General features: G+C 36.4%; 1 protein-coding gene across 1 annotated transcript in view; it reads left to right on the top strand.

The window, feature by feature from the left end:
• The first annotated feature begins 3077 nt into the window (after nucleotides 1-3077).
• The window catches only part of LOC128028860 (elastin-like), a 73020-nt gene continuing 62855 nt past the window's right edge, over nucleotides 3078-13242 (top strand). The window contains exon 1 of the mRNA XM_052616182.1: nucleotides 3078-3358. Coding sequence (XP_052472142.1) covers nucleotides 3283-3358 — 76 coding nt within the window. The 5' untranslated portion in view covers nucleotides 3078-3282. The remainder of the gene's footprint in view (nucleotides 3359-13242) is intronic.

The raw sequence follows: 13242 nt of genomic DNA, 5'->3' as shown, positions 1-13242 counted from the left end.
TGTAAAGATCTTTTGATCTCTGATCTGATAGAAATAAAGTCAGTCTGGTTAGTAATGAGTGAAGTTGGTAAAGCTGTTTGTTGATTGTTTAAATCTTCAGTTGATTTCATCTAAGGCTTTGGCTGAAGTCAGTTGTATTTCATGTGTTTGTCTTGTTTTTTTTTCTTCAGTGATTCTACTCGTTAACAGCAGATGTTGATCAGTGTTTGAATTCACTCATTAATTTTCATTTTCTCTGTCAGGTGGACTATATTAGTAAACTCATGTAGGGAATAGTGAATGAGAGTGTAGGGTGTGATTTGAAACACAGCCACTGAGTGTCGACTTTGAACTTTGTTAATTTACGGTTTATAAAGCAGCAGGCTACCTTCTCCAAAATGATGAATATTACCCAGAATACACTTTTTTAATGAAAAACAGTATGTTACTGTTGAAATTTGGCCGTTTTTTTACAGCGATTTTTAACAGTGCAGGATGCATTGCTGAAGTTATTATTATTATTAACATTATTTTTAATTTTTTATTGTCACCATTGTTGAGGATTGTATGACAACAATGCAAAATGCAGCATTTAACTATAACAATTATATTGTTTTCACAGTAGTGCTGCTATGTGAACACAGTTTTTTATTACATTAAGAATAGCTGTATATCATCTGTGTATTATTTCTTATGAATTTACAGCAATTAGTTGCTAGGAGTATATAAGCATATCTCGCTTACTTATCAACTTCGTTATAAAATGCAAGGAGTAATGTTTAAAGCAAGCTCATTTTTTACTGCAAAAATATGCAATCCCATGTGTAATACCAAGAGTGAACTAAACTATAACCACAAACATTCTGTGATGTGTCCAAACTTTTAGAATTAAGTGTTGAATGTTTTAACAGCTTAACTATTTGACAAATGCAGATCTGGATAATATTCACATACTCCTTGGATTCATAAACAAGCCGAGTCTTTTGGCATCTCCAAAATGCCGAAAGGACAAGCACCAGACATGAGCTAAAACAGTAAAGCCAAGAAAAAAAAGGAGGGAAAAAAAAGAGTAAAAGGCATTTGACTGTTAAAAAAAATGCAATCAGTGCCTTAACACAGCCACATTAGGTAAAAGTTATTAACCATAAGCTAAACACATGACTAATGCGGTTGTGCAGGATGTGGAGAAAGGTTCAGAAAAAAGGGTTTATACAGTTTTGAGTGTAAGATAATGATATACTGTATACATTTTGCAGACATATTTCCTCATTCAAAAAGTCATGAATATGTCATAGCAACATATGTTTTTTCCATTACTTTTGACTCATCAAAATTATTTAACAAAATTTCAAATTCGAAGTATATTTAATATTATTGGTTGAAATTACTTGTACAGCCAATATGATAATACTTAAAATGTTAAGGAAATATGTGGAAATGTTTTACAGTGTAGTCATGGTTGTATGGAATGGTTAAAGAGGCTTTTAAAGATCTGTCTTTTGAACATCAAGCACTGGGGGTAAATCTACTGCAGACATGTAGACAATGTCCTGAACTAGTGTTAAGTTAATGTTCTATTGGGAAAAATAATGATTTTTTTATTATGTATTTATCTATCTGTTTCATTAGCTGTGAGGATTTCAATGTGACCCTCTTCTTTCCATCTTACATAATTTCTGGGAAAAATTACACTGGAGCCATTCAAATCTGTAGATACAAAGCTTCCTTGTGGAAATCATCTTCACCATACTTTGAAGGGCTCCTCCGACTGAAAAATATTGAAACACCAAACAAAACTTGGACTTGACTATGACTTGTTTTTTTGTTTTTTTTATGATGATGATGACGATGATGATGATGATGATGATGATGATGATACTGACGCATATCACCTAGTTCATAAAGATTTTGTGTTTTGGACACATCCTCTTTTTGCACGTGACCAAAAGCCTTAATTGTTACAGTCAAATAAGTCATGATCTTAGTTAAAGAGATAAATCATGGATAGTTAATGTCCTGTATGCATACAAGCAAGCATGGTGTGTTGCTTTAATAGAGGTTTCTTTGGTAGGTTTTAATTTTCTTTTTGATTCAGGCCATCTCAAGCTGGTTTGGAGCCCTGTATGTATGCTTGAGACATGTCTTTAGATATAATAAGTACACGAAAGGCCTCTGGTCATGGTTAAATCCTCGCTGTGAATGCAGGGTTAGCAGTGAGCTCAGGATTATGTTTCAGAAGAGTGCAGTACCTGAGTTGTACCGAGTTTGTCCGTCCCAGAGCATCTCTCTGTCCCATCAGTTGTCTTTCTTTCTGTTGACTTTTGTTCACTCATTACAAGTGCACAATGCTCATGTTTAAGAGAATGATCGCTTTCTTAAAGCATGCCCAGATTTTCCTCTTTTGAGAAAGAGATGCTCTTCTTTCTTTCTTTTTTACCTGACCACTAATGTCTAGCCTGTCATTTACATTATTTAGTTTTCTGATTGTAACAAGTTTACGTGCATTCTTGATATGCTTCATGAAGATTTTGTATTACTGATAACATGCAAGTGGTCACACTTTCATCTGTAATGAATGTCAGTACAGTTACTCCTGGCAGGTGTAACAGATGCATTACAAAACATTCAACATGACTTTCTCAGAACAATGGGCTTTATTTCCCCCAAGTCTCTTAGACAAACATTGGTCAAGTTTCCCATTTACTGAGCAGCCGTTGGAAAAAAAAACACTCGTCATTTTAAAGGAATGAGAACTGTTGTAACTACTTGAGCAATGATGCATTGTGTGTGAGTGGTTGTAAGGAAGAAACCCAGCTATGGCGTGAACATCATTATCTGAAAACTGATTTTGTTTTATTTCTCTGCTCACATAAAAAAGTAAAGTCCTCTTAAAGTCCATGTGAATGTCTGGCAAAAAAGTGAAATTCCTCTTGGACGAGAGAGTGGGAAAGCGGGTCTCTTTTCTTCCCTCCCCTCTCTCCTGTCTTTCCTCCCTGCATGTCTCATTCTATTTCTCTTTCACTCACTCTCTTTCTTTCTCTGGCAGCACTCAGCTTTTTTGGCAGGAGTGACCAGAATAAAAGCAGCAACACCAGACATAGAATAGAAAAAAGTGCAATGATCCATCGAACCAAATGCTTTGCTTTCCTAATTACTTTGTGTCCCGTATCATTTTCTCCCACATACCCCCTCCCCCTTTCACTTTTTTTTTTTTTTTTTTTTTGAGACATTTTTGAAGTGGTAATTATCTCCTGGAGAACAAAACCAGCTGATTCAGGGAGGGCCAGTGCATTTTAGGGAGAGATGGCTAACAGGAGGGTTGTGTTGCTCCTTCTCGGATTCATCCTCACAATACAGCTGAGTCCTTCACTGCAAGGAGGTAGGTGTGCACTTTGATGACTCATATAGGAGGTATATCCTGAGAAACATTACTGGTGTAGAAGGAACTCTATAGACTTATTTTTCTTCATATTTTGTAGCAACCAGAAGTGTGAATTCTGCAGAGAGTAAAGTCAGAGGACTTGTGCAAACGATAGGCGCTGCAGGTGGTCATGTTTACTACTGATTTTAGTTGTGAATTTTCACTGGAGGTTAAAGTATAGTAATAATATGTGAGCATGCTGGCATAACATGGAATATTACAAAGCAATCTTATACATTTAATATTCATATCTATGATGCATAATTCAAAAATAAAAAAAAACTAATTGCAATTCAGAGAAATCCCTCAGATCTTGAGCATTACCACCAAGCCTGCTTGCTGAGGAATCCGGTTCACATTAATGAGAAACATTTGGAGTGGTGACATTCACATGATTCATATTTGAGTATGTTTTGCTTTTGCCTAATAGCATCCAGGTCATTTTCGAACCGAAAGAAGGAGGTCTTATTTCTGAGAAAAGATTTATTTGAGTAAATAAAGACATGATATAACCAGTGCTTTCGATACCTTAAAAAGTCTAGTAAGTCACAGGATTGGCATAATAAACCTTTGTGGTAATATAAATTCACTTAAGAGAGGCATAGAACTGATTGTAAATGCTTATTTAGGTGGTTTACAAACTACAACGTCCTGTCTTTTTCAATCAAATTCAAAGAATTCAAGCTTGCAAATACTGTAGTACAAACCAGCAAATGCAGGCTGCAGAGATTTTATAACGAAATGTCATAAACGTTAACTCAGCTACAGATGTTAGTTCTCCGCCTTCTTGTGCCAGAGTGCTCAAGTGGGAAAATGAATGTGGTCAGAATTGTTTCTCTTGAAGGCCATTCCCCGCGATCATAGAGTGCTTTGCTTTGCTGATGGGGAGGGTGATGAATTTTTTAATCGAAAACACAACTTCATTTCTGAAGACTACAGTGGGACTCTTTCTGTCAGGTTTTGTAGCTTTGACAAATTTAAAACTTTACGGTGGACATCACTGTCCACACTCAAAAAAACAGCTTGTTGGTCTAACTTGATAAAATTATGTTGCATATTTACACACATTTAAACCGATTTATTTTAACTTAAATTAAGTTAAATGTACTGATGAGTAAAATTCATGCTAATTTTATGAGATCACACCAATTTCATTTGACATATTCTGTGAATGTGCTCTGAACATAATTCACTCGTTGATCTAAATAGTGTTGTTGCTGTTTAGACTGGTGCTTTCGGGTAGAGTTGGATGAGTTTTCTGCATTTTTATGAAAATGGAAAGGCCTGTTAGAGTTTAAGTTTTTAATGTTTCGCTCTTTTGAACATTCAAAGGAGTTCAAACAACATAAAATTAAACCTTAAACACTGTGGTGAAGAATGGAGCCTGTGCTTAGGTTGTCAATAGCTATCATACATGCACGTAAATGTTTTATGATAATTTGATTAAGAACAGAAATGCTGACAACATAAACTTCTTAAATTGCATGCTGTCCCTCAAACAGATATATTTTTTTCATTGCTATGAGAATGTAACAGCCAAGATAACACTTTCTTACGTAAGTAAAAAATTTTGCAGCATGCAAGTAATGATCATGTAAAAATGTTCACACAAACTCAACACAAACACAGCTCATGTAGCCTATGGCTTAACCACAGGGTGTATACTTCACCATAATGGTAACCTCAATAATCAACATAAAAATAGACTCTTTTAAATGTCAAAAATAACTAAACAACAAACTTTAATAGGTCTTTACCAAATAGGTCTTTCCCTTTACCAAAAACACATTAAACAGCACTTAATATCAACATTTATTCTCCTGGTCTATCCCTATGCAAAGCATGCTGGGAAATATAAATCTAATACCCAGTTTCAGTCACTGCAACATAAATTATTAACTTCAATGGTTTAAGTTAACATTTAACAAATGTAATTTCATTTAATATAATAAAATTGAGTGCAAAAACTGAGATTTATGTTGTTTTAGCTTAATTTAAGTAGACTGAGCAAATTACTAAAATATATAATTTTCTTTGAGTGCAGTGACCCATTAGGTCAGTGTCTTTGGCCGCAGACACCAGCAGCCTATGCTGCATGATGTTGCGCTCTCCTTAGAGCCTGGATTAGCAAGTACAAACTGTGGTATGGAGCAACGCAGTACAAGACAAGGAAGTCAAAAATCTCCAACTAGTTTTTTTATTGTTGTTATTTTTTTGGCCCCATCATTAAATTGCAGTTGTTTTAATGTTCTTGTTCAATGTTTAGTCGTGATTGGAAAGGATTTGTGTGGGTCTGTTCCCAGTTTCCAAACAAAGCCAGTGTATTTCACAATTTATTTATTTATTTATTTATTTTCACAAAAATAATTTATTCTGCACTAGCTGATATATGTGTTTCCAAGCTGTTCCTAAAAGAGAGCACTCCCAGCTCGTCTCACTGATGCTGAATAAATTTATGGAGAAATTCTGCTCTTGTTGCCTCGTAGGATCTGCAATTGTGATAAGTTTTCCATAAAAGCCGTCAGGGCCACGTCTTAATTTCAGCAGTCTGCCATTTTCGTTTTACTAATTGTACTTGAGGCCAAAAACAGCTCAACTATTTCCTCCATACATTGCATGACAAATTGCTGGCCTGTTAGACTCAGGACTGTCTGTAGGGCATCTGTGATATTTGCGCAGTGAGAGTGCAACGTGTCACAGTTCTGACTTAAGGCCCAACGCTAAGCATAAGGTAATGCCTTTTGTAGGATAAATCATATACAAACATTCAGTTAGATGAATTGACACAAATGAGCCTGAAGTCAACTCAAATTAACTCACTGAGAGATTTGTCATTGCTTTCCACAATGCACACATTGTCCTTTGAGTGCCTTGTTATCCAATGACCTCTGTACTGGACAGTTAGCAAAGTTCAGTGCCTGTGAGTCTGTTTGGACTGCTCGTGCAGGTGGAATGTTTTCTCTACTGGTGTGAGTGAGTTACAGGGCAGGTAGAAATTTGAGGGCATTGGGAAGTTACTATGTCACCAGAAATATTGCTGTTACTGTGATGGTTTAAGTCAAGCCTAAATGTCTCTCTTCTTCCATTCTTGCTAATTGGTGACAGTTTTGACATATGGAACAGTCTCTGTCGGAGCTTTGGGAATGTCATTTTGGAGCCAAAAGGCTCACATCATTCATTACATTGACCCCATAAAATGTTTATTCAAGGGCACAAGAGCACTCACCGTGAGACTTCATGTTAAACCATACAGTGTTAAAAATTATGCAATCACTGCTGTTGTGGAGTTATTATGTTGTGGGATCCCAGAGTCTGTTTGTTTTATTTGAACTGGCATTACGTCCAGTGTATCTAAATTGTTGATTGATTTTGTAAGCATACCTAAGCTGTTGGCAGTCACATCATACACAATGGAAAGCCTTTGGTGGAAGTAGCAATTATCATGTAACAGTTTTCCCCCTCACTCTCTTATACCCCCCTGTGGTAATTTATCACTCAGACATATGTCATACATGTAACCTTATGACAACCAATAATTTTGTGCAAAGTATCAGGTAACGGTGCCCTTTAAACACCATGGTTGGTTGTCTATTAGTGCAGTCGCTTCCAGTACTACTGCATGGCAGACGGGCCCCATGTCTCACTCCTGTAGCCAAAATAATTAGGCTGTTTTATGACAACAGCTTTTAAATTATATGCAAGCTAAGGGAGGAGAGCCAGGGCCAGATGAAAGGAAAGCGAGGACTTGCCTCCTTCTAGACTTGTAAGAATTAAGAAGCACTCATTTCACACAGCAAAACTTAAAGTAAGGGGAGCTTTTTAAAAGGCAAAAGTCTCTGGCTCAGAACATCAGTGGAGTTCAATCCATTAGGTCTCCTCCTCATTGACACTCAGCTGGCTCTACTTGAAGGTATATGAATTCATCCCCAGATCCGATGGCACACCTCTGCCGTCAGATGGGATTTTAATAAATTGCACCCCCCCCCCCCCCCCACCAATTCCACAAATTCCCAATCTGATTAGCAAATCCTTCAGAGGTGCTCTAAGGCAAATGTGTGCTGGGAGTGCCTCTCTGGACTCCATCCTGGAGATCTTGCTTTCCAGAGCTGGCTGTACTCACTTGAAAGGAATTAATGTCTTGTGGAATGTCTAGTGGCATGTTGACTGATTTGAATTGAGCATGTGCCATGCTGTCTGCTGACTGGAGCCACTATTAACACTGCAAAGCCTGTGATAGACAATGAGCCAATCATGTACTTGCCGTGCACTATGGCAAGTTTATATGCGGTTCTAGCTGCCCAGCTAGAATTTTTTTTTTGTTCTAAAAATGTTCTAAAAACATTCCCATGGAAGGTTTTTAACGGGTAGTTTTATTTTTGTTCCCAGAATGTTCTCTCAAAAGATAGGACAATGTTCTCTAAAAACATTCTAAACATGTTAATTAATAACATTATTAGAATATCATACCTTAACATTCTAATTAAGATTTAAGCAGAGGTTTTAGATGTTAATGTCTGTTTCAAAGTAATAGTTTGATTTGATGTCACCATAATGGTGGTAAGGCAAGGCTTTAGTTGTCCAATTTGACACTTGGCTTGTCAGTGTTGTTCTTTAGCTGCTGTAATCTTTGTTAAGGCTAAAACCGCAAGACAACTTCTGGTTAGACAATGCTGGCTGCAAGTAAGGTGTCAATTGCATAATGTTTATGAAAGTGACACAATAGATCAACAATCTAAGACACAGCAGAGTTTACAGCAAATAGTTTAAAGGTCAAAAAACTTTCTTTGTCACACAAACATCAAGAATCAGTGTATGAATCTCAACAATGGTGAGATGCTTCATGCTGCTATGTATTCTGGGTACATCATACAAAACTCACCCAGAATGCATTGCAGCATGAAGCATGTCACCATTGTTGAGATTCATACAGTAATTCTTGAAGTATCTGTGTGTTTAAATCACCTGCAGTTCTTGAACAATGGATCTTAAATAGAACAGACTCAAATATTTATGATGTAAATATATAGGATCTTCAGCACATTTGTTGTAAACACTAATATTAAATGAGTAAAATAGGATAGACTCCATATAAAAGCAGCTGATTAGATTGTTACGTGGGAGAATGTGCAGAACATTTTTCTCACTGTTTTTGCCTTAACAAATAGAGTTACAGTGTTATTTTAAAAAATGTATTAACAGTAACACTGAAAAGAGTCATACTGTCTAAGTACTGATCACCATAATGGTGACTTCGAACTAAACTATTATTTTCAATAAACCGTCAACACCTCTTTTAATCTCAATAATAACTTTTTTACATTTATGACAGAAATAAATCTTGTTTGTAATAAGTTAAGTTGGTAATACTGTCATTGGAGTATTTACACTAGAGTTTGACACCAATCAGAGGTTGGGTTTTCACTTTCAACCAACATCTGACTTCTGAGCAATGTCAGTCCACATCTAGTGTGATGGGAATCTTTATTAGAATGTTAGAGAATAATGTTGTAACAATGTTATCAATAGACATTTTTAGAATGTTTTTAGAGAATGTTATCCTACCTTTTAAAAGAACATTCTGGGAAGTTAAATAAAACTAGCCGCTGAAAACATTCCTAGAACATTAAAAATTTCTAGGTGGGTGGTTGCAGTACAGCCATGATTTTCACCAGCAATATTATACTTGTTATTAAGGTAGTTGTCTTAGCACATCGTCATCTAATGCATATGCTGGAGACCAGCTATATATTGGGATTTTAGAAAGATAACAGATGGACACTACAAAACGTAACAGAGCAGGTCTGAAATAGAGATGAGCAAAAGCATAGTTCAACATATGAATCATGCTCATCTCATCTGAATCCCTGGTGCGGGTAGCCTGAAATAGCTCCCATGTTTCCTGCTCTTCAGTTAGTAATCCAGCATAAAGCACTTGTTGACTGATGTGATACTCTCTAAGTGGCCTTGTATTGAGAGAATAGCGCAGACCTGCAGAGAGAAGGCCTCTGTAGTGCGTTATATCATGACCTCAGCTCTCAACGCCATGCTCTATTGGGCTCCTGCAGAGTTGGCTGTGGCTCTGTAGGAATGCTAGCAAAGATAAGTGGCTTCATTTAGCTATATTAATTTATACCTCCCCCTCATTCACAGGTCCGAGGCCGTTAACAGATCTGACAGTTTATCTCCCATATATTTGGCATTTTAAAACACAGCACACTTGCCACACACTCAAATACCCAATGGTTGCAGGTCGATCACGGTATGGCATTGCTGGGATATCAGCAAGCCTGATTTCACCAAGTACAACATGTTCCTGGATCAACATCAAAATCATCTGTTCCAAAACCAGCCCTGATAGCTGATAGCTCATAACAGCCAATGACGGGAGAGTGCATGGATAGGGTTTCTTACTGGATTGTGCTTGGCCATGAGGTTAGGTCTTGATCTGATATCTGGTCTTCAAACAATCATAATGCAGAGGCCACAAAGTGAGCCTGGAAAATCCAGTCTCCATTTTAGAGATATTCAGTTAAGTACATTATTCAAGTACTTTACTGGAGTAGCTTTTACTTCACTACATTTCATTAAACTTATTGTTACTCCTTATAATATATGCTCCGATACACAGAAGCGGTGTCTGAATTATGAATGAACTGATTATTTTCAATGTACCCATTAAATCAGTTTGCAAATCGCACAAAACAATTAATTCATGAATTGGAATGATCCGATTGCAGATGTTCTCAAGTCGAAAACCCCCTGATTTAATGTGAGTGGCCAGTGAACTAAATTCACGTATAAGAACCGGGAGATCTTATAAGCAAACGCGCATCTGATGCTGTTAAAAGTAAATTACTAATGTTGAATTTTAGAATTAATTATCGTAACTGAAAATCATATTTAATTAAAAGCTGTCAGTTGTTTGTGAACTGCATCTGTTGCAAAGGGTGATCTGTTTAAGCCCACTGCTATGCATGAATACAATCACATTAACATCATAGTACCTTTTTAGTTAAAAAAACATTAAATAAAAAAACTCATGCATGTTCATTTTCTATGCTGCTGTAATGTTAGCAGTTTTACTAAAATGCATCTGTTTTTATATATTTTTTGAAAGCACTGAACGGCTGCTTTCCAGTCTCTCATGTGGATCCAACACAGAAATGACTAAAATTTTAATTCATCAGCCGGCTGCTAAAGGTTGGCTCCAAAAGGGAATCAGTACTATAGACACAGTCCCATATTAAAACTGCCAACTTTACAGCAGAAATTTCTTTTTTTTTTACAGCTTGGTACAAAAAGTGGTCTATATACACAGCAAAATCCCCAGTATTTATTTAACACTTTGAGTGTGGACTCATATAAACACTGAAACACTGTTAAAAGCAACACTGAAGCAGAATTGAAGTTAATGAGATAATTAAGAAGTTAATTGATTTATGATTGAGTGAGCGTGAGCATCACAACAATGGTGACCATCAAAAAAGCATGTTGTAGCCAATAAAAACTCATCCATGGCTCCCATCATGCATTGCGGCATGAATAAATTATGAGCTGAAGTGTCTTTTTAGCTTTTTATTCTAACTATATTTCATTTTTGCTGTTTTTATGTGAATTTTTAGTATCTAGTTTTGTGATGTTCAGAGTAGATCTGTTTATATGAATATGTTGTTTGTCACCATTGTTGAGATTCATGGGCTGATTCTTGTTATCTGTGTGTGCCTAACGACAAAAATGTTTGTAAAAAAAGAATAAAAATCACTTGCAAAAGATGCCTACAAAACAGTCAGTATAGAGAATATAGGGTTGCACTTTATTTTACAGTATGTGTACTAATAGTGTACTTACAGTGTATTTATCTAAGAAAGTTCTGGTAATACAAATTAACTACATGTGGTAGGTTTAGGGATAAGTTCAGGGTTAGTACCTAGTTATTACATAGCTATTGTAATTACTATAATAAGCACATAGTATGTACATGAGGAACAGGACTGTAAAATAAAGTGCTACCGAATACAGACTGTTTCATTGTGGAGTCAAAGCTGTTACAATCAATAATGGAGGTTTGACATAGAAGAAGGAGTTTAAATGAGCTCAGATATTCAGGTCAAACAACAATTACATTAAAACATAATCATCACCACTTGATGATTTTTGCTCTTGGCTTGTCAAACACATTTTTTAAAGCAAAAAGTCACAAGCCAAGATCCCAACTAAAGCAAACACTGACCACTTTAATGGTGACACACAAATTGTGATTTTTCTCGGTTGGTGATTCGGCTTGTCAACATCAGGTGTCTTCAATAGTGCTTAACCATAACTCAATTAACTTCTTAATTATCTCATTAACTTCAACTCTGCTTCAGTGTTACTTTTAACACTGCTTCAGTGTTTATATGAGTCCACACTCAGAGTGTTAAATTAACACTGGGGATTTTGCTGTGTGTGGTGTTTCCCTTCCATATGAAATCTGTAAAGCATGTCCATTCCTATTACAGTAAGCCAACCAATGTGTGCTGTAGTTCACAGGGTATTTCATAGCACATTGCTAATGCTGTTTATAAAATTAATGGGATCGCTTGTCTCTTTCTGTATCGTTTGTGGGGTTAGCTGATACCTTCTCAGCCAAGGAAGAATAGAGGCAAATCAGACTGCCATCTTGCTGTCCAGTGACTTTGTATGACAGTCTGTGCATCATTTGCTTATTTGCCTTTGTATTCCTTAAAGTGAAGCTTGGCTCGTGTCTAGGAGAAGGAAAGAAGGGAAGGGTGTTTCCCCTCACAGAGATTTACTTTTCTAATTCTCAGGCTCTCATCCTTCAGCTGTTCATCATCCTCCTTTTTATTTTCTTCAAGATAGGAATCTAGTGTCAATATATGACAAAATATAGGCTTACCTACCACATTCTCAGCTAAGCATATGGTCCTTGAGTTCAAAATCATGGATTTATATGAAAATAAACCTACACAATCAGTACAATAATGATTAACCCCCCAAAATAAATAAATACAAATCTTTAGGAAGTCAGGCCACTCGCATGTGCTCACTTACAGGGTTTGCAGCTTATACTGTATGTATTTGAAATAAAACCTTTTTTGTCTTTCTTTCTTTTTGGAACTAATCAATTGAAGTGAATGATTGTTCATAGTGACTTCTGCATGCAATTAAGACAAATAAAAGGGTTAATTTGTGTCACTGCATAATTTACATGCTGCTATGTGTGCTATGAATTTCGCTAATGATATCGCTGTAGATGAAGTGACCCCAACTAAGCAAGCCAGAGGCGACAGCGGCAAGGAACCGAAACTCCATCGGTGACAGAATGGAGGAAAAAACCTTGGGAGAAACCAGGCTCAGTTGGGGGGCCAGTTCTCCTCTGACCAGACGAAACCAGTAGTTCAATTCCAGGCTGCAGCAAAGTCAGATTGTGCAGAAGATTTGTACAATAAAGCCAACATTCAAACCTTTATAACATTTATTAATTTATAAGCTTACTGATATGATTTAGATGTCTTAAAATCATAATATTTCATCAGAGATTCCTTAATAAATTGGTGCCTTTATGAAGGGCCCTTATGAAATGGCAAAACAGCAGTTGCACTGGACTAAGACTACAGTCATAAATGTTACTCTTTCTTCCTTTAAACACAAAGCTGTCCTGTTGCCATATTCTAGATCTACTGGACACTCCTATTTGTACAATTATTCATAACAGCTTTCTGTTTGTCTGCATGAAAACACTGAATGCCATTAGAAGAGCTAAAGTCATTAACAATTAGAGGAAAGGAAAATGAGCTTCACCATGACTGACTAAATGTGACCCTGGAGTACAAAACAAGTCT

Source organism: Carassius gibelio, chromosome A15 (genome assembly GCF_023724105.1).
Source record: "Carassius gibelio isolate Cgi1373 ecotype wild population from Czech Republic chromosome A15, carGib1.2-hapl.c, whole genome shotgun sequence".
Taxonomy (NCBI): Eukaryota; Metazoa; Chordata; class Actinopteri; order Cypriniformes; family Cyprinidae; genus Carassius; species Carassius gibelio.
This window is presented reverse-complemented; position numbering and strand designations above follow the sequence as displayed.